Genomic DNA, 26,638 nt, shown 5'->3' with positions numbered 1-26,638 from the left:
ACAAATATAAAATATGAAGTTGAATAATACTATATACTGAGCATATAAGATGCTTACATAAAATCATAAAATTTCATAAAATCTGGAAATAAACAGCAATTTTCTAAGTCCAATCCATTTCACAGATAGGAAAACTGAGGCCTAACTTGCACAACTTCTGTCCATCCTTTCTGAGAAATAACAGGAGTTTGGTAGTTACAGATCCTTTAGTGGTGAGCCATGCCCTGGAGCTACGTGAAATTAAAATGAAAATGAGTTATTTTTTAACAAAATGACAGGCATATTAGGTTGTGCCTGCTAAGTTGTTTCTGTCGTGTTTAACTCTTTGCAACCCTATTGACTACAGGCCCCCAGGTTCCCCTGTCCATGGGATTTTCCAGGCAGGAATACTGAAATAGGTGGCCATGCCCCCTCCAGGGGATCTTCCTGACTCAGTACGGAACCTGGGTCTCAAGTCTCTTGCACTGGCAGGCAGGTTCTTTACCACTAGAACCACCGGGGAAGCCCCATGTTAGGTTAATATGCTGTGCTTAGTCGCTCAGTCATGTCGACCTCTTTGTGACTCCATGGACTGTAGCCCACCTGGCTCCTTTATCCATGGGGATTCTCCAGGACAGAATACTGGAGTGTGTTGCCGTGCCCTCCTCCAGGGGATCTTCCCAACCCAGGGATCGAACCCAGGTCTCCCGCATTGCAGGCAGATTCCTACTGCCTGAGCCACCAGGGAAGCCCAAGAATCCTGGAGTGGATAGCCTTCTCCAGGGGATCTTCCTGACTCAGGTATCAAACTGGGATCACCTGCACTGCAGGTGCATTCTTTATCAGCTGAGTTTATAAGGAAGCCCATATTAGGTTAATATCCTTCTACAAAGGGCTCTTACAGAAATTTAGAAAAGTTTGCCATCCCATAGGAAAAACAAGCAGTTCACAAAAGAGATATAAATGCTCCCAAAATATTCAAGCTCATTCGTAATAAAAAATGCAAATTTAAAACAATAATGAGATGTTAGCAATTTTTTAAAATGACATTTCCTAATGTTGAAGGTTCTAGAAACAAGCACTAGCATGCAGTAGTGGAGTGTCAAAAAATAATGTTTGGAAAGGACAATTTGGCGATGTGTGTTAAAAGCCCTTTATTATGTGCCTAACCTCTACTGACCTAGCAATGTCACCTAGAAGAATTCAAGGATGAAAACCAAAGATTGCAGCATCTATTGAGTGCTTACCACATACAAACCCATGTGTTAAGAGCTTTATGTACATTCATATATAATCCTCAGAAACACTTGGTGAAGCAAGTCTGTTATTTATTCCCATCTTACCAATGATGAAACTGAGGTTCAGAAGTTAAGTGAATTGCCTAAGGCCACACAGTGAGTAAATGGAGATGCTATGCCCTAACCTTATCTGTCTGACTCCACAGTCCACACTTTCAACTGAGAACACAAGGATGTGTACTGCAGTATATAAGGGAAAAAGATGAGGGGACTCAGTGTTCACCAGGGGAGAACTGGTCAGGTAAACTGTGGCATCCATAGAAGGGAATACTCTGAAGTCATTAGAAATGATGACACATATTAGGGAAATGCAAATAAAAACCACAGTGAAGCACCACGTCACACTCACTACTATGATCAATAAATTTATCTATCTATAACTGTTGGTGAGGATGTAGAGGAATTAGAGTATTTGTACATTCGTTATGGGATTGTAAAACTGTACAGCTGCTGTGGAAAAAGTTTGGCAGTTCCTCAAAAAGCTAAACCTAGAATCACCATATGACTAGCAATTCCACTCCTGTATATACCCAAAAGAAATGAAAACAGGTACTCAAATAAATACAGATGTACGGATGTTCATAGTAGTGTTACCAACTCCAAGCTCACTCTGCTCGCCGCCAAACGACAGGCCAATGAATCTGAGAGACATCAAGAAGATGACAGGCTAGCGCCTCAAAATAACCATCTTATCGCATTCTGGATGCCAGGTTCTTTTATAGATCAGAGATGGGGGGAGGTGAGGAAGCAAAGTAAAAAAGCCATTAATCTTGCACACATCTCCTAAAATGGCAAGTCTCAGGCAAGGGAAGTGTTAATTTCTCCCTTCCTGCCATCCACAGGTGGACAGGGTTCCGAACAAAGGCACATTAGTTTAACAGTCAGGCAGAGGGGCAGGATTCTGAAGCAAACCATTCTGTACGATATAATAACAAATGGACAGGGAAGCCTGGTATGTTGCAATCCATGGGGTCGCAGAGTCAGATGTGACTTAGCAACTGAACTGAATAATAGCAAAAGCAAAGAAAAGCAAGTTAAAGAAACAATTCCATCATGGGGTCAGAACTGGCTTCCTCCCTGTACTGTTGTATTATTCATAATAGCCAGAAGGTTGAAACGGATAAACAAATTGAGGGCAGAAGTATGTGTGCAGTGGAATACATACATATTCCTATATAACAACATATATATATGTGAATATTACTCATATAAAAAGAAGTGAAGTACTCATAAAATGCTACAATGTGGATAAACCTTGAAAATACTATAATTTTAAAAAGCCAAAAACATATTGTATGATTCCATGTACGTGAAATATCCTAAATAGGTAAACTCCACAGAAACAGTAGTTTCCATGGGTTGGGGAAGGAGGAAATGGGGAGAAACTGCCTAATGGTTATAGAGCCTTCTTTTGTCTTTTTTTGAGACTTCTTTTGTGATGATGAAATTATTTTGAAAGGAGACAGAGGTGGCAGTTGTACAACACTGAATGTACTAAAGGCCACTGAATTTTTCACTTGAAAATGTTTATTTTTATGTTTTTATATTTTGTGATTTCACTTCAATTTAAAAACCTTTCAAGTAGAATAAAATTCAATAAAACATGAAAATGCTTACACTCTACTAACAAGTGAAAAAAGGACACTATACAAGAGTATTCCAATATGGTCCCACTTCCTATTTATAAAAGAAAGATAGGAAGAAAGAAAATATGCAAGAACATTTAAGGCAGGGAATATTGGTTTTGTTTGCTTTTTTTAGTGAGTATGTGTGAAAGTGATCTTCCTTCCCAAAGGCAGACAGGCAGTTGCTTCATCTGGCAACAACTCCCTCCCCAAGGCATCAAAAGGACAGTGTCCTTCCCCAGAAATAGAGAAGTCAGGAGCCTGAGGCCTCCACTGATGTGAACAGTGTTGCTTGGGGTTGATTTTTTTGCCTTTCAATTGTTCTACTCTTGTTCTTGTTTTTGAGTAGGAACAGGAAAGCTGAAAAGCAGGAAGGAGGGAGCCCGGGAAACACAAATCAGCCTTCTCCTGCTCAGAAGTCTAGACAAGGGAGCAACAGGGAAGAAGCTGACAGGAGCAGACCCCCAGGGAGAAATGTGGCCCGCTCAGATTTTCTTCTTCCTACTTCTGGGTTACTGTCCTCCAAGGAAACCAGAGAGTCAACTCAACGACTGGAGAGGCTCAGCCGCAGGCACAGGGAGACTGGGTGGTGGGAATCTCTCTCTGACCGTAAGGCTCACGTCTCAGCCAAGAAAGAGCAGGCTTCCCTGGCGGCTCAGTGGTCAAGAATCCTCCAACCTTCTCCCACAGAGTCCAAAAGTCTGTTAATAAAGAAAAAAAAAAAAAAAAAGAATCCTCCAACCAATGCAGGAGACACGGTCAGATCTCTGCTCCAGGAAGATCCCACCTACCGCAAAGCAACTAAAGCCACACACCACAACTACTGAACCTGTGCTCTAGAACCTGGGGGGAGCCGCAACGATTGGAGCCTACTCGCCTTGGAGTCCGTGCTCTGACTCTCCTGTCCGTGCTCTGACAGGAGAAGGCGCTACAATGAGAAGCCCACACACCGCAACTAGACAGTAGCCCCTGCTCACTGTAACTGGAGAAAAGCCCGTGCAGCAGTGAAGACCCAGCACAGCCAAAAATAAATAATTAAATAATTTTTTTAAAAAAATAAGAAGAAAGTCAGAGGGGCACGTTGTCCCTGTTTTAACAGAAATTGAGACTTTTCATCAATTTCTCTATTTCTTAAAGCCTTCAAATGATTCAAAAATTTTCAAATGCCATGGGAAAGCAAGCCTGTGGGCCCCGTCCAGGCTGTGGGTTAGGTCTGCACCCTCTGCAAACACCAGCCAAGCCACCCTCTCCCTTCTCGGTGGCAAGGAAGACGGCAGCCACCATATTTGAAGATTAATTTGCACCAAACATGATGCTCTTGATCCAAGGTTTTCTTGGAGCCCCAATTTAAATATATAAAAACAAAATAATCCTGAGTTTAGAAGAGGGAAAATAAAGAAGAATATGAATATGTCAAATTGAATATGAATTGAATATGTCATATGAACATGAAAAGAATATGTCAGCTAAGAAAAATGATTAAGAAACTTCACACTGACACTGAGCCATGTTTCTCTGACTTGTCCACTGTTACTCTCACCGTACAGTTTCCCCATCTGGGATGCTTTTCAACTGTTCTCTGCAGGAGCAAATTCTAGCCTTGTGGCTGGGATCAACCAGAACACCTTCCCGAAAATGTTGATTCAGTAGACTGAGTCGAGATCCACCCTCACCAAAATGGATGGGCACCATCCAATTCACAAGGGGCCCAAATGGAGCAAAAAGATAAAGGGCAAATTCTCTTGCTTCTTGAACTGAGATATCCATCTTTTCCTGCCCTCAGATATCAGAGCTCCTGGTTCTTAGACCTTCAGATTCCTTGACTTAGTAGTCTCAACTGTAGTCTCCACTGCAATTCCCCAGTTCTCAGGCCTGTGGACTTGCACTGAATCATACCATCAGCTTTCCTGGTTCTCCACCTTGCAGATGACAAGGTTGTGGGGTTTAGCTCCCATAACCTCATGAACTTGTTATCTGTATCTCTACTGGTGTCTGTGTCTATGTCAATGTCTATATCTATGTCTCTGTCATATATCCTGTTGATTGTTTCTCTAGAGAATCCTTATACAATATTGGCCCCCTAAGATATGCAGGTCCTAAGCCCTAGAACCTCTGAATGTTCCCTCCTATGACAAAGAGGTTTTGCAGATGTGTTTATCAAGGTCAGGACCTTGAGATGGGAAGATCATCTTGGATTATGTGGGTCACCCCTCCTTCTAGAAGGAGGCAGAGGGAGACTTGACCACACACAGAGAAGGAGAAGGCAATGCGACCACAGAGGCAGAGGCTGGAGTGTTGCTCAATCAAGAAATTCTGGCTCACCAGAATCTGGAAGAGGCAAGGAACAGCTCCTCCCCAAGTGCCTCTGGAAGAAGCAAGGCCCTGCTGACTACTTCGCTTCTGCCAGCGAAACTGACTCTGGACCTCTAGCCTCCATAACTGTCAGAGAACACACGAGTGCTGTTTTAAGCCACGGAATTTGTGGTAATTTATTACATCAGTCATTAGAAGCTAATACTTAGCACTCCTTGTGCTTCCATGGCTCACTGTGTGTGCTTCCAATAGAGCCAAGCCACATTTTATGAATAATAATAGTGTTCACTGAGTGCTCAGTATGTGCCAAGCACTGAGATAAATGCATTAGAGGATTTTTCTTTAAAACTTCATCACAACACAATGAGATACGTACAATTACTTCCCCCATTCTCCAGAGTTGGAAAGTGAAGGCTAATAGGCTTGAACAAGATAACTTGAGCAAAGACACAGTGCTGACAAGTAGGAGAGCCAGGATTCAGGCCACCGCAATTGTACACAACGTGATGGCCTTTGCAGCATGCAGGGCACAACCTCATACTCGACCAGGGCAACCTGCAGTTTCAACTCACAAAGCCACTCAGTCTTCAGTCCCTGTGCTTTTAACATCTCTGCTCATGCTGTAGTCTCAATGTTGGTGTCTCTCCCCTCTTCCTCCACAAAATCATATTGAAATCCTAACCCCTAAAGGTAGGTGTCAGTAGGTGGGGCCTTTGGGAAGTGAATAGGTCATGAGGGCAAAGTGAAAGCGTTAGTCGCTCAGTCATGTCCAACTCCTTGCAACTCCCTGGAGTGTAGCCCACCAGGCTCCTCTGTCCATGGGATTTTCCAGGCAGGAATACAGGAGTGGGTTGCCATACCCTTCTTCAGGGGATCTTCCCAACCCAGGGATTGAACCCAGGTCTCCTATACTGGAGACAGAGTCTACCATCTGAACCACCAGGGAAGCTCAGATGGTAAAGAATGGGACTAGTGCCCTTATAAAAGAGGCCCCACAGAGCTGTCCAGTCCCTTCCACCATGGGAGGGCACAACAAGAAGTCTGCAGCCCAGCAGACAGCCTTCAGTTGGCCACACTGGGACCCTGACCTCAGACTTCTAGCCTCCAAAAGTGTGAGAAATAAAATCCTATTGTTTATAAGCTGCCCAGTCTGCGGTGTTTTGTTACAGCAGCCCACACAGACTAAGACGGCTCATATTTCACTTTGCTGATTATTTTTATGTCCTCCTACTATATCAGCAGTTCCTGAAGACCAGAGACTCTGTCTTTTCTCTTACTAGCCTCAGATTACAGGATATTTACTGGCATCTAGGAGTTCATGAACAAATGAATGAATCTCTTTCCTCTGAGGCAATTAATCCTGAAAAGGCACAAGGGATTTAAGAAAGAATCTAAGGCAGGGAAATAAGCTATCTTCTTTCTTTCTTTTCCATTAAGAATGATTTTCAAATTGGACAGCATATAATAAACATTTCTGCAGAAACTGGAGAGTGAGATAAATTAAGCAGTAAGTACTCATCTGAGCATTTTAAATAAGTTCAAATCTCTGGGACCAGATAAATGAACCCTCAGAACACTGGCAACACTTCCAGAATGGACACTGATTAGTGATCTATGATGACAAATGAGAAAATGCCCCCCAAATTTAGATAGACAAATGTTATTCATGGTTTTCCAATAGGAGGAATAAGTCACTAGAAATAAGTAGCTTGCAGACAGCAGTCCAGAAGGCACAAGGCTTATTGGATCCATGTGAGGCTGAATGAATCCCCCTGCAATGTACTACAGGGGAGTTGTCCCTGGCCTAACACTATTCAATTTGTTATTAGTGGTTTGAATGGGAATTTATCAAAATTATTTTTCCCAAGTTGAGAAGAAAGTTAAAATATTAAAAATATAAAGCCTGGGACAAAGACCAAAGTCAGCAAAATTCCATTCAATAAGAATATGTGAAAAATCTTCCCATTTAGATTGTTTTCACTGCACAGGCCTAACGTGGGAAAGAACTGATAAGAAGTGAAAATGACAGGCAGTATTAGACAACCACCTCCAGAATATGAGACAACAGTATAATGCCATTGCTTCGTTTAAGGAGTACAATTTTAGCTCTTATTAAGGGAAAAACAGTGTCCAGGAAAAAAGCAAGCAAAATCTTATTATCTCTGCACGAGTCAGAACTCATCTGGAGAACTGTGGCCAGTCTCAGAACTGTTCTTTTAAAAGGAGATGGACAAGCCAGGATTCAAAACTTGATTTTATTTGGAGAAGAGAGACCACAATAATAGGAGATCAGAGAAAACACAGTAACAGAGTGACCCAAGAATGGGGTGAAGGCACCTGGGGTATCTAGTCCAGAGGAAAGGAGGCCCAAAAGGCACTGTATTCTTTATTTTTTATCAGTTGTGCCACACAGCTGGTAGGATCTTAGTTTCCCCCACCAGGGTTCGAACCCGCATCCCTGCATTGGAAAAGTCCTGGAACTGTCTTCTTTAAAGGGAAGCAATTTGTGAAATAAAAGAAAAAACGTATTTTTGTATTGCTTTCATGTGACAAAACTAGGACTGACCCCGCAAAACTAGGACTGACCCCTGTTGCATGGGAGGAGGCAAATCTGTATCCGACACAAACAACCATTCAAAGAGTTAGAACTCAATCACTGGTAACATTTTGAATATATAGTTCTCAGGCAGCCCCTCCATGAAGGACATGTGGTTTATAAGGGCACAGATGAACATTTTTTTAAGAGTTATGTATTTTAATGTGTTTTTTAATGTTTTAAAATTTTCAATGTTGATAGAAAGTTTTCCCTTATGAAAATTAATTCGAGTAAAATAAATGATGATTTGAACCAAAAAAAAAATTAAGTCATTAACAAATGGTATGCAGACAGGGCAAAAATCAGAGATGGTATACAAATAACTATAGCTTAAGAAACACTGCTGTAGACTGTGGTATTTCATCTTCAATGTTTTTAAACTTTTGTTTCAGGATCTATCTCCTGCTGAGGAAATGCCTGTCGCATAGTTTTAAATGACTCAAGTATTTATTAATAGAGAGGAAGAGGAAGATAAGAAAAACAAGACAAAGAAGGGAAAAGGGATGAATGACTTGATAGTCCAAGCACATCAGTGTGGCTTGTTTACCTTTAGAGTTCACATCATATTGACACTAAATCGGGAGGAATGCAGGGCACCAGGGCCAAAAAATAAATAGGATAGAGAGGTTAAAAATAAGGTCAGGAAGTAACAAAATGAAACAACTAGGAAAATAGAAACAAATACATATCTAGTGATAAATAATCTGACACACAAATATTCAGTGGGTGGGAAAGACTTAGACATCTCAAGGAAAGACATGCTGGTGATGTCAGGATCTTTCTAGAACCCAGTGGCAGAGACAAAAGTAACAAAGATGGCCCAACAGCTCTCCAACATATCCCCCCAACCACCCTTTCTCAGCCTCTGAATGTCTGCCCCTACCACCATCCTCACCACCACAAGCCCAACACAGCAGTCCACAAGACATTTCAAATTCAGGGCCTCAATACTATTTCAGGTTAATCATGAAGACCAAAATATTTATCTTCCCCTTCTTTAACATCCAATGCCTTCTTGTTCTAGGGAGCAGCACTACCCAAGCAAAGACTGTCAAGATCAGATATCCTTAATTCTGTCTTGCCAACACCTGCCACTAGGGGCTCCAGAGTGTCTTTAGCATCTATGCCTTCCTTTCTATGTCCCTGACCAAGGTTGCCTTCCTTAATAAATTATCATCTCTCTGTTTGACTTGCTCTGCAGACTCTGACCCCTTCCAGAGAACTTCAGTACATATGGCCAAGGTTTTGGTTGTTCTTCTTCACTCCCTCCCCTCTTCAGACCCTTATAGTGATTTCTTATAAAACTGTCTCCTGATGAATAAAACCCCTTCACCAGAGGGGTAGTACTGTCGTATTCACCAGCAGTCTGACCTTTCATGTTTTCTCCTAAGTAAGCATATTTTGTCTATTACCAAAAAAAAATAGTTTAATGTCTTTAAAACAATTTTGCTTATGAAGTTGAAAGTCCTAAATTCTAATTTTAGCTGTCCCTCTTATTAGTTCTGTGATATTGAGGGAGCTATTAATGTCTTCATATTTCAAAGAATTATTACATAAGGTCTGTAAAGATCTTTATACAACACATGATTCCCTTTAACATAACCATATACATACTTATGTATTAAATATAAAAAATTTCTTTCTACAAATATGTTATTAGAATCATGTGTAGTATAAAGCTCTTACAAACGTAAGTCATTTCTTAAGCACTTGGTTATTTGCTTCCTTATAATTATTCCCTAGTTGTTTCACATGTTTTGTGTCCAAACTTGATTTCATACTTGTGTGAAGCTGCCTGCATCACTTACACTTTATGGTATCTTCCACAGTGCCTGAGTTGATTAATTAACTGAGTCAACTGCTTTAGCCCATTCTTAGCCCAGCAGCTTCCCTTAACCTTGACCTTCAACCTCATCAATCTCTTCTCCCCCTTTTGGAAGCCTTCCTAGATCTTCTGAAAGAGGGTCGGTGGGTTTTCTAACATATGATCCCCTATGAAGAGAAATTTAAAATATGGATTTATCTATCATCTGAAGATGATTTCAGTATGGACAGAACATGTAAGCAATGATGACAGATCCCCAAAAAGCTAAGAGATGATGAAATCAAATATATACAGAGAAAGACTCTGCCAAATGAAAAACGGAGAAATTTTTAAGATCCAAAATCTGTGTTCACCACTGTCTAGGGTGGGAATTCTCCAAACTGTTGTCTTGAATGTTTGGTTAATGGGCCTTTATGAATACTTATATATCATAAATATATATCTATATATGTATATATCATGCTCCCAAGCCTTAAGAATCATAAAATTAACAAACCTACTCTGATCTGATTTTGTCTGTGACAAGAGACTTACTTAAGCTTTCAAAGTCATTTCCATATAAAGTGAATTTTCTGGTCAAACTAACATAAAACATCAGGTCTGCACAATTGTTATATTTCTGGTTGTAAAAACTAGCATCGTGGCTTCTACAGCAATTTCTTGCAAGTTCATACAGCATAATATTGGCCTTCTCAAGTCCTTTCAGCTCCGGATCACTCAATGGGAGATTCTTAGAAAACAATGGACTAGAAGCTATCATAACGATTTTATTAAAGTTATATCACCCTCTGGGTCCCTGCCTGGGAGATGGTCAGTTAACACCCTTTCCAGAGTTCTCCCTCTGTCCCCTGTCTCAAAGCACAGTTATAACGGGATGGATTTACATGCTTCAAATTATAGCAGGTTCTGTGAATTAAATTTTAAAACTATTTGCTTAAATAGTCTGAGGAGTTAACGTAGCTGCTGTAGACACAGACATGAAATAATTTAGTGTGGAAGATACAGGGAAATAAGAGAAGCTTGTTGCTCTGTAAACCAGAGAAAGATTAAGGTCTAAAGTTTCTCAGACTTAAATGTGCTCTTGAGTCATGAGGGGATCTTGTAAAAACACAGACCTTGATTCAAAATAGGCTGGGATGAAACCTGAAATGCTTTGTTTCTAACAAGCACCCAGGTGATGGCAGCACTACAGACAAGGACCCGAGTTGGAGGAGGAAAACCAGAGAATTTAAGTTACAGATAGCAGTGTTCAGATGTAATATAAACACAGGGGCTTTATCTTTTTCAATGACTCAGCTAGAGAACACCAAAATAATATTATCACAGTTAAGTGACAGAATACCTTTTGTGTTCATTTCTAGTTTTTTACTAGAATTTTTATTTACATGAGATGAGTTTTCTTTTGTATCCATTCTTATCAGGGCCCAAGAGTGGGAGTTAAGTGGTTTACGGTCTCTGAAGGTTTAGATACCTCAGCTGTGGGCATTGCTCAGCTGCCTCCAAACACACACAGCCCAGGAGCAGGGCTGGCAGCCCCTTTAGCATTTCCTCTAAATCTCCAGAGATCTAACAGCAATGGGAAGGGACTCTCACAAGCTTCTCAAATCATTCCATGCACTTTCCTAGCACTTTCTGCAAACTCACCACAACATCAACAGTCAGGCCCTGGTGGAACAAAGCAACTTCATTCAAAACCTGCTATGTGTCCTTTTATAAAGATGGGTATTTTTTAAAGATGGCTAAAGAAACCATGGCTTTCAGGATATGCAGCCTTCAATTCCCTTTCCATATTTGCTCCTAAAATTTTCAACAGTTAGGCTTCCCATAGAAGGTGGCAGCCACAGAAAAAAAATGAAGACAAAAGATGAAACAACTAGATGATACACCCAAGTAGAAAGGTGGGGGCCAGGGAGTTGGGGGGAGCAGTGTTTGCCTTTTGTATAGAAATATCTTCCCTAGTAGCTCAGTTGGTTAAGAATCTGCCTGCAATGAAGGAGACCACCAGCAATACCCGAGACCTGGGTTTGATCCCTGGGTTGGGAAGATCCCCTGGAGAAGGAAATGGCAACCCACTCCAGGATTCTTGCCTGAAAAATCCCATGGACAGAGGAGCCTGGTGGGCTACAGTCCACGGGGTCACAAGAGCTGGGCATGACTTAGCAACTACACCACCACCATCTTATTTGTTAAAGTCCTGCTTTATTACAGACTAGAGTTTTCAGCCCGTTGGTGAACCTTGAAATCATTTTGAAATCAAAAGCAGGCTGTTTTAAAAACACAATAGAAAAAGAAAAAAAATTTAAAAAAAAAACCACAATAGACCAGGATGTGCTGCAGTTCAAAGGGGAAACCTCATTTAATAAAACTTCTCAGGTACACCTGTCTGTGTGTGTACTAAGTTATACCATAAAGTGCATTTCTTACTATGCACCATAACCAAAAATTTGAAAACTCACTGAACTATAGTTTGTTTTATGATAGAGGACAGTTTTTTAAAGACATCAGTTTTTCATCTGTTTATTTTTACTATATTCACCTGGCACTGCCTTAGCTGGATAAGGTCTGAGCAAGTAGCCTTTTCAGATATTTCACTGCCCTTTCCACTATAAATTTCTTGAACTTACAGTATGCTTAAGCCATATGACTTTATATACATATAAATATTAAATTCCTACCGATTAGGTGACATACTAATAGACCAATTTAATTGAAACTCTGAACTACTGGGTATTAAAACACCCAATCCGCTACATTCAGCCAACTGCTGGAAGTACTTTACAGCTTTTAAGATACAAGGGCACCATCTTCTGGTGAAATATTTTCTTTGTTGGGCAGATATGAAAGAGCTACCAAAAAGGTCATTTTTCAAGCAAAAATTACAACTGACATCATATATACGTTGATATTTTTAGAGCTTTTTACTTCATTTAGGAGTTTGCTCCATCTCTGAGAAGGAGCTTTCTATTCCCCAGCAGTGACAGGAGCTAGTCTGTCCTTCCTGACTTTCCGTTAAGCAGAGCTGGTTTCAAGTTTCAGCTCCTCCTTGAATTCCAGCTTGCTGAGACTTTCCTCTAGAATCATCCAAAATGGAGCCTCTCACAGCCTACCCTTTGAGATGTTCAGGGCCCAAAGCAAAGGCATTTGCAGTTTTGCTGTCTATGGTTCTGTGCACAGTAATGCTATTCCTCCTACAACTCAAATTCCTAAAACCTAAAATCAACAGCTTTTATACCTTTGAAGTGAAAGATGCAAATGGAAGGGCGGTTTCTCTGGAAAAGTTTAAAGGCAAAGTAAGTTGCACTTTCTGATTTTTCTATTGTTTGTCCATGTTCTCTGCTTACTGTCTTAACAGTCCATTTTTTACTGCATGTTATAATTTAGTCCTCAGAGAAATGTTATTAGTATATCACTTTAGCCATCAGTACCCTCATAGTTTATATACTAATTGATAACTGATTATCTTAACTATTTGCTTTAAAAAGTTTTAAGTGTTGGATTAATACTTTAAATTGTTTAGGAAATTCTAATAGTAATGTGATTACGGAGTATGCCATATAATGTGAATATGAAAGTATTAACTCCACAATCTAACAGCATTAAAAAGCTGTTAATCATTTATCTTTTATTTAAAAAAAAAACTTTCAAAAAAAAAAAAAAAACTTTCATGAGTACCTAGGGCTTTATTAATGGTTGTGATCTTTCAGAGTTTTAACTCAGGCATTCAAGTAATGATTTTCAGTAGAATTGGGGACATCTACTGTATGGAATAAATTTCATAAAAATATGAAATAACCATCTTTCAAAGGTTGTATTCCTCCAAAATGGTTTAGGGTTTTAACTACTTGCAGAATTTTTTTTTAATCTTTTATTTGCTTTACTTTCCGGTTGGATTTTTTTCTTTTTCCGGGAGGTTGCACTAGTTGTAAACGTGGCTAGTGACTGCCAACTCACAGACAGAAATTACTTAGCACTGCAGGAACTGCACAAGGAGTTTGGACCATTCCACTTCAGCGTCTTGGCTTTTCCATGCAATCAGTTTGGAGAATCGGAGCCCCGCCCGAGCAAGGACGTAGTATCTTTTGCAAGAAATAACTTCGGAGTAACATTCCCCATCTTCCACAAGATTAAGATTCTAGGATCTGAAGCAGAACCTGCATTTAGATTTCTTGTTGGTAAATATCTACCTTGCCTCGCCAATTTAATGTTTTTAGTTGCTTTCATTTTTAAAACAAATGTACCAGGACCATACTTTCCTATTTCATTTTAAATGTTTTAGTGGGAAAGTTTTATAAAACTATCAAAGAGCTAGATTCTCATCCTCTGTAACTTTCTAGAAGTTATGCTTTCCTAAAATCAATGTTTTAACTTCTTGGATGGCAAAATAAATCTACTACAGTGTATTTTATTCCTTATTATTTTTCCAAAGAATGTAGTTTAAGCTGACTACACATCTCTTATCAATATTGCTGAGCATTATTAGTTAAACTAATCTTTCTGGTTAATTTTATGTTGCCTTATCTGAGATATTATCCTCAAGGGTGAATAACATCTCAGTTTGCCAGGTGGTTTTTGGTAAAATTCAAAATAATACATCTTGATTTTTTTTTGGAGGAAGGTAGTGTTAGGCTTGGAGAAGGCAATGGCACCCCACTCCAGTACTCTTGCCTGGAAAATCCCATGGACGGAGGAGCCTGGTGGGCTGCAGTCCATGGGGTCGCTAAGAGTCAGACACGACTGAGCAACTTCCCTTTCACTTTTCACTTTCATGCATTGGAGAAGGAAATGGCAACCCACTCCAGTGTTCTTGCCTGGAGAATCCCAGGGACAGGGGAGCCTGGCGGGCTGCCGTCTATGGGGTCACACAGAGTCGGACATGACTGAAGCGACTTAGCAGCAGCAGCAGTGTTAGGCTACCTCTATAATTAAACTAATTATGGAAGTCTAGTGCTCACTTAGGCAGCACATATACTAAGAACGGAAGTCTATTTAAAGATTTTTTTCAGCATAAAGGTAGTACAGTATTGTGATTAAGAGCTAAGCTTTAGCCCTAGGGTACCTGGGTTGAAATCCCTGCTCTGTTACCTTTACTGTGTGACTCCAGGCATGTAACTTAAATTCTCTGTGTCTGTTTCCTCCTTTGTAAAATGGCATCAATAGTATCTATCCCTTAAGATTGTTTGGAGGTTTAAGTGTGTTAATAATAAAAATAAAGTACTTACAGAGCTTCCACTGTGCCAGACCCTATTCTAAAGGACATTCATGTCCTCTCATCTAACTTATGTGGATGATTGCCTCAGTCATTTCCACTGCAGGTAATTTGAGTTTTGCTAAAACCATGACCTTAGCCAGGCAATCAATCTTCCAACCCAACAAACCGGCTAATGATATTCTATAATATTTAAGTATGAAAGCAGAATCTTCCAAAAAGACTGTATTCAAATTTCTAGGGAAAGTCAGCATAATGCCTAACACCATCAATAACAACGAAAGTGAGGTCTTTATTCCTTTTATTTCCAGGATACACTGAGGTGAAGAAAAGCCAGAGCATATGCCCGTGTAGTCACCTCTCAATTATAACAGCCAAATACTTGGGCACAATAGCTCCTAGGTTCTTCCCCTTTGTCACTAAAAAAGAAACTCCACTTACCCTGTCTAATCAAAAAGGTAACAGTGATTTAAGGTTTCCCTAAAGTGAGATAAAGCTCCAAAGACAAAGACTATGAAATGATGGCTAAATGAAAAGTAGATCTTTTAAAATTGGCCAAAATAGATAGTAACTGATCATGTGATCACAAACAAGATGGCTCTGTACAGGTGTGCAGGTTGTTCACTGAACAGGAATAAGGAGTCACATGGGGGCTGTAACCCAGGCAAATGAAAGGTATGTGCCTAGGGACTGTCCCCACCTAGGAGAGTATCTTTTTCTAATTCACACAAAGATACTGGCTAGAGAGAGCCCTGCTCTGATGAGTGTTATCTTTTAAAATACATTTATAGAAAATGTCTATTTTTCAGAATGATATTAAGAAGACTTTAACCAATTAATATGATGCTCCTACCAAGTCAATGATGTTTGAGCTAATCAGCAATACTCCTAATAATGAAATAATCAGTGTAAATGCTTGGCACAGTATGCAAAGTATAGCACATATAAGTAAACATTAGGCTACTTTTTATTTTTTTTTAACCTATGCTCCCTTATTGGTTCTTTCCCCAGCATAAACAAAGGATCCCCCAACTTTAAAAACTCTAAGCAGTATGTTCCTTCTACCTACCTCATCACTAACATCTTTGAAAGAATAGTTAACATTTGGTTTCTCTGCCTCCCTGTCTGTGCTTCCTTCTTAGATCACCGTGTTTGATCTTTCATTCCAACGGCTCACCTGAACCTAGTGGGTCTCAGCCTATGACTTCTACTCCAGCTCCTTCTCTTCTTTCCAGGTTCCTTTTTTCCATCCACCCTTACCTCTACTGATCCTCAGGATTCTGCCACATCTACCCGGGCTCTCCTCACTCTGTCCCCTTTCCCTGGGTGAGCTCTAGCTCCTAAGCTCCAAAGCCTCCTCTGATGGGGTGTCCCACATAACCGGAATCCCCTCATGCACAAAAATGAACTTGTCATCTTCCTCCTAATATCTACTTGCTTTACCTTGTCCCCTATTTTAAGAGCATGAGCTCTTCTAATAGGAAGGTCTAGATATCAATCTGGACTCTACCATTCACTAGCTACACAACCGTGAGTCTAGGCCTCCATTTTTCTCATCTGCAAAATGGGGATAATAATAATAGCCAACCTTTTCAGGGTTTCTATACAGATTAAATGAGAGGATCCATTTAAAGCACTAAGCATACATTACTAGGCATATAATAATTATTTATATTTTTCTCATGAAGTCGCTCAGGCATGTCCGACTCTTTGCAACTCCATGGACTATACAGTCCATGTAATTCTCCAGGCCAGAACACTGGAGTGGGTAGCCTTTCCCTTCTCCAGGGGATATTCCCAACCCAGGGATCAAATCCAGGTCTCCCACACTGCAGGCAGATTCTTCACCGGCTGAGCCACAAGGGAAGCCCATTTTTTTTCTCATACTAGAGTCAATAATAATGCACACAAATCCTGTATGATATAAATAGAAAAAAGTTTTACATTTCTTACCTAAATTAAGATGTATCAAAAGGATGTCTATAGTTATTTAGCATTCCTTACTATGTAATATGTAACAATATCAAAAATATACATTTACTATGAAAAGCAATTCATACATTCATGTTACCAAAGACCATAGAGCATCACTTTATCTTAAAAAAAAAAGTGAAGCAATTGAAAGTTTCAGCTAGTGACAAGGTAAATTTTTAGCGGTTCAGATTAACAAATCTAGTTGATTTCATTTCATGATTCTAGTTCAGTACAATCTTTAGTAAAGTCACCAAGTATACAGACATCTGATTACACAGACTTTGAGTTTGTTTGGGTGTTTTGCTTTTTGTTTAGTTTGGTTTTTGAAATGATGACAATTCTAGAACTTGATTCCAAAGTTGTAATTTTTGCAAATACTAATAGAAATGAAAATCTTGACAAAGAATAAAATTTTACTCATGAAAATATATTCTGATATTTTAGATTCTTCAAAGAAGGAACCAAGGTGGAATTTTTGGAAGTATCTGGTCAACCCTGAAGGTCAAGTTGTGAAGTCCTGGAGGCCAGAGGAACCCATTGAAGTCATCAGGCCTGAGATAGCAGCTCTGATTAGACAAATGATTATAAAAAAGAAAGAGGATCTATGAAAATGCCATTGAACCATTATATGGCAATAGTCAGAATACAAAAATGTCTCCATGAGGATTTGGTCCCCTTTTAAATTAACTCTAACAATTAAATATGGCACTGAAGGATAACTTTCCTTTTATGTTATCTTGTTAGTGAGTAGTAATGAATGTCCACAGTACAGATGTTACCTAAAGCAAAAATAAACAGCAGCCAGCGACTCTAAATGAAATATATTAAATACTTCATCTGACCACACTAAATAATTCAGAATACCAATGTGCTTCAATATCCTATTGTTTCACTTGACATTTTCTAGGATTGTACTTGATGGAAATGTCAATACACTAGACCATTGTTTGAATTCAAGATACTGTGTGACATTTCCAGAGTAACTGTAAATGATATTTTTATGTAATGAAAGGCAAAATAAACATTGAAAATGTGAAATATACATAGATTCTAATACTTATGCATTTTTGTTTCACATACAGAATTTTGTTAAGTACAGGGTCATGGTATGTTTTACCATATCCAGCCAGATTAACGTCATTTAGTCGCTTGGTCGTGTCTGACTCTTTGCTACTCCATGAACTGTAGCCCACTAGGCTCCTCTGTCCATGGGATTTTCCAGACAAGAATACTGGAGTGGGTTGCCATTTCCTTCTCCAATCCAGCCAGATCAATTCAGTTCAGTTCAGTTGCTCAGTTGTGTCCAAGACTTTGCAACCCCATGGACCGCAGCATGCCAGGCCTCCCTGTCCATCACCAATTCCCGGAGTTTACTCAAACTCATGCCCATCGAGTCGGTGATGCCATCCAGCCATCTCATCCTCTGTCGTCCCCTCATCCTCTCACCTTCAATCTTTCCCAGCATCAGGGTCTTTTCAAATGAGTCAGTTCTTCGCATGAGGTGGCCAAAGTATTGGAGTTTCAGCTTCAGCATCAGTCCTTCCAATGAATATTCAGTACTGATTTCCTTTAGGATGGACTGGTTGGATCTCCTTGCAGTCCAAGGGACTCTCAAGAGTCTTCTCCAACACCACCGTTCAAAAACATAATTCTTCGGTGCTCAGCTTTCTTTATAGTCCAGCTCTCACATCCATACGTGACTACTGGAAAAACCATAGGTTTGACTAGACGGACCTTTGTTGGAAAAGTAATGTCTCCACTTTTTAATATGCTGTCTATGTTGGTCATAACTTTTCTTCCAAGGAGCAAGCGTCTTTTAACTTCACAGCTGCAGTCACCATCTGCAGTGATTTTGGAGCCCAAAAAGATAAAGTCAGCCACTGTTTCCACTGTTTCCCTGTCTATTTGCCATGAAGTGATGGGACCAGATGCCATGATCTTAGTTTTCTGAATGTTGAGTTTTAAGTCAGCTTTTTCACTCTCCTCTTTCACTTTCATCAAGAGGCTCTTTAGTTCTTCACTTTCTGCCATAAGGGTGGTGTCATCTGCATGTCTGAGGTTATTGATATTTCTCCCGGCAATCTTGATTCCAGTTTGTGCTTCATCCAGCCCAGTGTTTCTCATGATGTACTCTGCACAGTTGTTTATTAATGACATTATCATTTAATGTTAATATAAATGACATAACATTTGAAAAAGCCTTGATCATTTTCAGTATTTCTTATTTTCCAGAAGCAACTCAAATTCCACAATTAAAATATTAACACTTGAGTCAGTCTGTATTTCTGAGTGAAAATTCGAAGTGTAAGAAAAAAGCCATAAGTATATGATCATTCAGCTTGATTCCTTCAGGTTAATTTTGGTTAATTCTTTACAGGTTTTGGTTAATTCCTTACAGGTTAATTTTGGTTGCTAATCTGGTCAAACTAGATTAGCCATTTGGAAAGAATTCAATGGTACATCATTCCCATGACTATAATAAGAATCAACTCCAAACAGTCAAAACGGTTAATGTAAAAAAAAGGGAGTGAGTGTAATTACATGAGAAACATCAGCAATCACTGAGTCTGTTGAAAATCACAACATATTTTTTCTCCCAAAGTCCTGATCTTTATGTTTTGTCAGCCTTCTAATTACTAACAAGGCCACCTTTGCCCCATAAATATATCTTCATTTCATAAAGGAATTAAACAGGAATAGTGGGGTGGGGGAGAAAAAAAAAGTAATAGTGGGGGCAAAACAATGTGAAAAAAGTCGTGTAAAATTTGGCTAAGAAGGAAAACCAAATCTAAATAACTGAATTGACTCTCCATTTCTGACCTGATGAGTGAAAGTGAAGATTCTTTTTCATGATGAAATCAGCAATACCCACCTGAGTATACAATTCTGCTACAGTGCTTAAAAGTTCTTAAACCAAAAATATCCTGGAATACCTTCTGCTTCAACATATATGTCCCCAGCTCTGAATGGATTTAGTAAGCTCTCAGGTAGGGGTGAAGTGTGGTTCTCCTCAGGTCAAGGGGATCTGCAGGAGCACCTAAAGAATGGCGGTCAGTGTGTAAGCAAGCCTGCTTCTCCCTCTCACCAGCAGCAGAGCCTTCAGCCAGGCCACTACTTTTCAGCTTTTTCACCTGTGAATTGAGTATGGGGGGAGGGGGTCAAACTGAACAAAAAGCCCCTTCCAAATTACCAAGGTGTGTCAAGTGATCAGGAATCAGTACTAACCTATTGTTGAAGAAATGAAAACCACCTAACCAGTCTATCTGTCCTTTGCAAGTGTGCCCCCAAACGCTTTTAAGCAATTTGAATTCTGGGCCTCTAAGCAAAACTTTGTTTAGCCCTCAAGTGCTGCTTCCGGAACATTCTTGCATATACTCCCACTTATGACTTCCATGAGTTCACAGCAGTGCTGTGGGACTGCTGGGGTGTTTATGTGCTCACATCAGGGTATGTGCAGCACTGCAGAGGCTACACAGACACCCCACTGCCAGACAGACCAGAACTGTCCCGGAGAACACAATTCAGATGTCCATCCTGCTCCAAACCACAGTTCTCTCCAAAGGTATATAAAGTGGGTCTTGCACTTACGTATCTCCTGACTTGCTTGCCTCATTGAGTCTGCAGTCTACTCCAGATTAGACTAGATCCTCTCCTCTCGCCACTCTGAGGATGCAGGGAGGGCAGGCGGGGGTTGGAATGTGTGACATACGGGTGTCCATCCAGGGTTACAGCGTCCAGCCAGGCTGCACTGTGCTGTGTGCTCAGTCACTTCAGCTGTGTCCGACTCGATGTGACCTCTGGACGGTAGCCCGCCAGGCTCCCCTGTCCAGGGGATTCTTCAGGCAAGAATACTGGAATGGGTTGCCGGGCTCTCCTCCAGGGGATCTTCCTGACCCAGAAATCAAACCCACATCTCTGGCATCTCCTGCATCGCAGGCGGGTTCTTTACCCACTGAGTCACCTGGGAAGCCTGTCCAACCAGGCTACGTGTGGTAAAAGGGAGGAGAGCCATTTGCTCATGTGCTGCTGCCCCGACCTCAAATGTCTCATGAACACCGCCAGCAAAAACACAGAGAAAAAAAAAAAAACGCATCTTTCCTGAATTGAGCATAAGCTCTATCTCAGCAACAAAAGTCTGGGACATAAACTGCTACAGGCTGCCTGAGAAGGATAACAGAAAAATAGTAGGTAAAAGAGTATTCAGCAGTTGCCCTCCTGACACAGACAAAATCTATTTTACTTTTAGTGCTTAATAAGTCATTGACTTGAAGTTTGTTTCAGTTTGTTTGGGAAGTGGAGAGGAGTACTTCCTACTAACTCCTGATCATCATCTAACGGCAGCAGAGTGTACTGTTACATAGAGCAGAGTGTGCTGGAGATTTGAATAAATATGAATAGGCCAGAAATATTCCCGAGAAGTTGTACTTCATTTTTGAAATTGCATACTAATTATAGTGTACCTATAGCATGTATGTGAAGTCGCTCAGTCGTGTCCTACTCTTTGTGATCCCATGGACTGTAGTCTACCGGGATTCTCCGTCCATGGGATTCTCCAGGCAAGAGTACTGGAGTGGGTTGCCATTTCCTTCTCCAGAGATAGCATGTATATACGTACATAAATGTAATTCTTAATAACTATAGTATATATGGGCTTCCCTGGTAGCTCAGTCAATAAAGAATCCACCTGCAATGCAGGAGACCCAGGTTCAATCCTTGGGTCAGGAAGATCCTCTGAAGAAGGGAATGGCTACCCACTCCAGTATTCTTGCCTGGGAAATCCCATGGACAGAGGACCCTGGTGGGCTACAGTCTATGGAGTCACAAGAGTCAGACACGACTTAGTGACTAAACCACCACCATGTAACAATCATACAGTGGTGACTCATGAATGCTTAACAACCAAATCCCTAGTGGAGGAGTTCCAACTTGCGGCATTTCCAATTTCTATGGCATGAATACTTGCACATAGTCTTATTTTAATCTACTAATGGTTTCATAACTGGTTTGTAAAATTTCTGAAAATTTAGCAATTGATTCTCACCAACTAGGACAAACTGGCTCTAGCACAAAAAGATTTAAATCAGACTTAATCAGGGTATCATAAGAATCCCCAAAGAGAAAAATCTGAAGCAAAAACATAACATATATATGCCTTCTTGTTATCACAAATATACTATTTTGACAGGTTATATACAAATGTGGATGTATATGCAGTTACTGAATTATGAAAAGCTGCTAACATTTTAACTGTATACTCACACTATAATGACCTAACTGGACTGCAGGTAATTTCAAGTAGGAAAACACTCTAGTAAAAAATAAGTAAAATATATATATACAAAGTCTAAGAAGAAAAACAAAAACTATTTCTCTATTTTCTTTAAACATAATGACTGTGTTTCAAGACTGCCCATCATGAGCTGGAAAATCCTGAGTGATCCCTGTACAAAATCACGTGTAGTCCTGACAACATGTCCCTTCGAAAGAAAAATGTCAGGTTTGGGTGGAGCTAACATGGTGACACTCTATATTTATCCCTCAGCTTGACTTCATCTTCCTCGGGGAACAATAAAATCCTACCAACTGTTACATCAAGAAACTAACACGTCACACTTCTTTCCATTCTTCACATACCCTCTTCCCTCTGAACAGTTAAGGCCACACTTTGCAGAGGGAAGCCTTCTCTTTTTGGGGCAGGGGCTGCTGGGTGAGGGCAAGTAAAGAGCAGTGAGGAACTAAGACATTTTCCAGAGGGTGTGATGGGAAGCAATTACATCCTCAGCACCAATGGGGCTGCCGCAAGAGAAAATACCCAGGAAAAAATACTTTGAACCAATGTTGCCTGCCTCCCTCTTCTTTTTCAACCCTCTTTCCTCTTCCTTTGACATCCCAAGTGTGATCCCTCTCTTTCCTTCTCACTTCTATGGCAACATTCTCATTTTGAATTTATACATACAATCACCTCCTTACCCACTGATCTCATTTATTTTTACTGCACTCCATTCTTTCTTCTTTCTCATCATCTCAGTAATAGGAACAACTATGTCTTCTGTTTATTCAGTACCAATGTTGGCATTTTATGTCTTGCTCTTTACAAAAATTTTTAAAAAGTGAAACACAAAGGACCAGCCTCCTAAATTTAGTAGGTTTTATTTTTTTATCAACAGGTCAGTGATTGTCTATAGAAAATAACATATTGAAATTTAACCTTAAAAAAACAAGATGAAAACAATATTTACATGTAAAGGATACTTAAAAGATGCTGAAAATGGAATGATATTAGGCAACAACAATAAAGAGATAAGATTTGAAAGTAGTAAAACACGTAAGAGTCAAATTATAGATATCTATTTAACCCATGGTTCTAAAAATATTTACATTTAAATATGAATTTAAATTATTTTACCAATAGCTTATAATCCAATGCAGTAAAGAATGTGATGTATTTCTCACATCTCATTTAGGGTGAAAATAATTGACCAAACCAGCAAAGTCAGTTCCATGAACTTGCTGCAAATGTCTACACGACCACAGTGTGTCTGGGACCCAGCACAAACCTGAAACTGCTCCATGGGTCAAAATGTGCTCCAAGGGAATGAGAAAATATTTAAAATTATATTGAATGGTCAGTTCTCCCCCTTCACAAACTAAATCTCATGCTCTTTTCTAAACACTGTATGAGTCTGTATTTTACAGAAAATGAAGACTGGAGACAAGTCTTCTAAACAATTCAACCCCTTCCCCCAGCCCCCCTAAATCCCCAATTTTCTTGATATTCAAGTGAAAATGTTTTAGTTGACTGACTCATTTGGCAAGTTACCTAAATTCTTCCTTTAGCTGTATACACACATGGTAACCGAGACCTACTCTAATGTCAAATTAAGAAACTAATCATTCAAAAGGAATATTGAAGACTTAGTTGAAAATTGGAGGAAACATTTTAGTTTTTCCATTCCAAACTGTCATTATGTTCTAAATTTTATACTTAAAATATATAATTTCTCAAGTACTTTAATACTGTCTACAAGTATGACAGACTCCAGAATATTATCTAAAATTTTTAACATAAGTAATAGTTTATTATTATCAAGTAGTTTCTTCACCATTATAAAGCTGTTCATTGTATTATAACTGAAAAGTAGTAAAAAGCATTTTGTAAAGAGGGCCCTGGTTCATGGCAAAAAGTACACATACCCACACACATATTACTTAGATTTAATTATACCCATTACTGATGCTCATTATACATGCAATAAGATAGCAGTTGCATGTTAGCTGATGGCACTCACATATTCAACCAGCTAACAATACACTGCCAACCCATCACACATAGGTCACCGGTGTACTTCGTTAACAAGAAGAATTTACCCAGAAGCAAGTGGCAGGGCAGTTGTGGCTGCTGAATTGACCCAAAGCAGCCAGCTAACAATACACTGCCTACCTGATTCAGGTCACTGCTGCTCATCATGGCCCATAAAGTCACTGAGGCTAAATTTGTAACATGAAACAGTGGCAGAATTTTCATCTTAATAGTCACATTTTAAAAAACTTATAGACAAAACCTGTTTCTCCAAAATATTATGAGAAATAAAATCAGTATTTTCTCATCTATTCAAAAACTTAAAAAAAGAAAAACTTTCAAAATACTTCCACTTAGGTTTATAAACTAAGGCTCAGATAAGAAATTACGTATGGCTTACAAGTGAATTAAGAAAGTTATAATTAACTACAGTTTTTCCAAAGACTTTTATTTACAGACAAAAAGGCCGATTGTTTGTATTAAATAGTAAAATACCTAGGAGTCATGGTTATCCAAAATCTGGGCATAAGACAAATCTTCAACTATGTTCAGGAAAAATAAATATATGAGTATTCAGGGAACTTAAGGAATTAAATGCCATTTGTTTTCTCCTGATACAAAGGATATTAGTCATTGCATTCTGAAAGTGCATTCTGAAAGTCATGTGTAGAATTTATTGTGTCACCAATAAAATACAGAAAAATGTGAAGGTCTAGAAAACTCTAAAACTGGTGGATTTGAAACTAGAATCGATGCGTAAAGACTAAAGGAATGTGAACTATTTAGACTAGAGAGAAACAAAGTGAATCCTGATAGTGAGAAATCTAAAGCATATGTGTGCATGCTAAGTTGTTTCAGTCGTATCTGATTCTGTGCGACCCTATGGACTGTAGCCCACCAGGCGCCTCTGTCCATGGAATTCTCCAGGCAAAAATATTGGAGTGGGTTGCCATTTCTTTCTCCACGGGATCTTCCCAACCTAGGGATCGAATCCGCGTCTCTTTTGTCTCCTGTATTGGCAAGGCGGGTTCTTTACCTCTAGCGCCACCTGGGATCCATAAAGATAAAAGAGCTATTTATGTGTAAAAGTTAAGATGAAAATCTTTGGACTTGTTTTATTTTCACACTGATTACAAGAGAAGCTGAAAACCTTTGCGTTCGGACTTTCAAGTTGAAATTTAACTGGATCAACAGTTAAGTTAACTAAGCTAAGGGCGGTGAATTATGCACTTCTCCCCTTGACCACAAGATGGCACCATTTCCGACTCTTTGGAAGGCAAGCTTCTGAATGCAACAGAGGGGAGTGCAGCTAGCAGCTGTTAAAATGAAATTAAAACAGCCAGCTAGAGATGCACTGCCTACCTGACACATTCAAGTTTCTTTTTTTTTTTTTCTGTAGAGGCAAAAACTGGAAAGTACCATTCAGATACAAATGATTACCGATATTTGGCAGAGATCTTCAATTTCTTACAAAAATGTTTTAGATATAGACTCTGTAGTTAGTGATGATATGAGACGTGCAAGTTTTCTACATTTTCAGACCATTGCATACGTCCAACAAATATCTTCTTTAGCAAGAATTAGTTTGTTCAGAGTCATATTTAAGACAGAGAGCTCGATTAAGCATTGGACACTCACCTTGGGAGAAACTTGACCTCTCTTCTGTTTCATGTCTTTGTCGAGCACCCGCATGACATCCTCCTTTGAAAATACAGGCAACATATTAGAATACAAACTATTTAGAAAAATCATAATATTAGGTGTGAATGTTTCTAGAGCCTCAGCTTGTCAAATTAGATTCACTTTTAAAGCAACCAACCACCTCCAGAATATAAATTACACAATTCAATATTAGATTTAGAGTTCTGAACTACCTCTTGGTCCTAGACAGGTATTACAAACAATGACTTCGACAAGAAACCCCTTTAGGAAGTTGGGGCGAGGAAACGGAAGGGCGTTACTCACCCACAGAATCTCTTCTTCAGTGCGGACCCTCCTCCGGGCGGTGCGCTCCAGTTTCCACTCCATCTCTGGAGGCGTTTGTCGTGCTGGCTCGAGTGTAGCCTCTCCTCGACCGCTTTTGGTTTTGTCCCCCAAGAATAAGCCAGTCTTGACGCTTAATCGTCAAACCCCAAGTCTAAGCCAGTCTTGACCCTTAATCGTCAAACCTCTGGAGTCTTGTCCCCTAGGACGATCATATTTCACTCCTAACCTCCATTTTCCTCCCACTCCTCTCACCTCTCCTAGAGCGTGGTCCCCAGAGTACCGTTTAAAAAGCCTGCTGGGCGGCCGCCGGAGCGGGAATCCCCCTACCCGACTTCTCAGTGGCCAGCACTGCAGTGACGTCAGTCTCCGGGAGGGATTCCCCCTGCGCGCGCCTGAGCCCTCCCCGCTCCCGGCCGCGGCCCCGCCCCGCAGCCTCCAGCTCTTTGTCCGCGGAGGCGCGCTCCGTAGCGCCAAGCTTTACCGCGAGCCGTGGCGGGTCTGAGCTGCGGCGGGCGCGGAGGGCTGGAGAGCCGCAG

The 26,638-nt window shown here is 40.0% G+C and overlaps 2 protein-coding genes across 4 annotated transcripts in view; one reads left to right on the top strand and one right to left on the bottom strand.

Moving 5' to 3' along the window:
* CDC20B (cell division cycle 20B) overlaps positions 1-26,345 on the bottom strand; it is a 67,567-nt gene extending 41,222 nt beyond the window's left edge. Inside the window, 2 exon segments of the mRNA XM_043887677.1 lie at positions 25,755-25,817; positions 26,082-26,345. Of these exon segments, the coding sequence (XP_043743612.1) occupies positions 25,755-25,817; positions 26,082-26,144 (126 nt within the window). The 5' untranslated portion in view covers positions 26,145-26,345.
* GPX8 (glutathione peroxidase 8 (putative)) lies at positions 12,555-17,858 on the top strand. 3 transcript variants are annotated; one of them, XM_043887678.1, is made up of 3 exons: positions 12,590-12,926; positions 13,544-13,808; positions 17,261-17,858. In XM_043887678.1, the coding sequence occupies exons 1-3, from the start codon at positions 12,723-12,725 to the stop codon at positions 17,422-17,424; spliced, it is 633 nt and encodes a 210-aa protein (XP_043743613.1). In that variant the 5' UTR covers positions 12,590-12,722; the 3' UTR covers positions 17,425-17,858. The 3 variants fall into 3 exon arrangements, with proteins under 3 accessions (XP_043743615.1, XP_043743613.1, XP_043743614.1); XM_043887679.1 differs by having other exon boundaries at positions 12,605-12,926; positions 13,547-13,808; XM_043887680.1 differs by lacking the exon at positions 13,544-13,808 and having other exon boundaries at positions 12,555-12,926.
* Positions 26,346-26,638: the final 293 nt, after the last annotated feature.

This window comes from Cervus elaphus, chromosome 25 (genome assembly GCF_910594005.1).
Source record: "Cervus elaphus chromosome 25, mCerEla1.1, whole genome shotgun sequence".
In the NCBI taxonomy this organism is placed as follows: domain Eukaryota; kingdom Metazoa; phylum Chordata; class Mammalia; order Artiodactyla; family Cervidae; genus Cervus; species Cervus elaphus.
The sequence above is the reverse complement of the archived record's forward strand: the minus strand, read 5'-3'. Positions and strand labels throughout refer to the sequence as shown.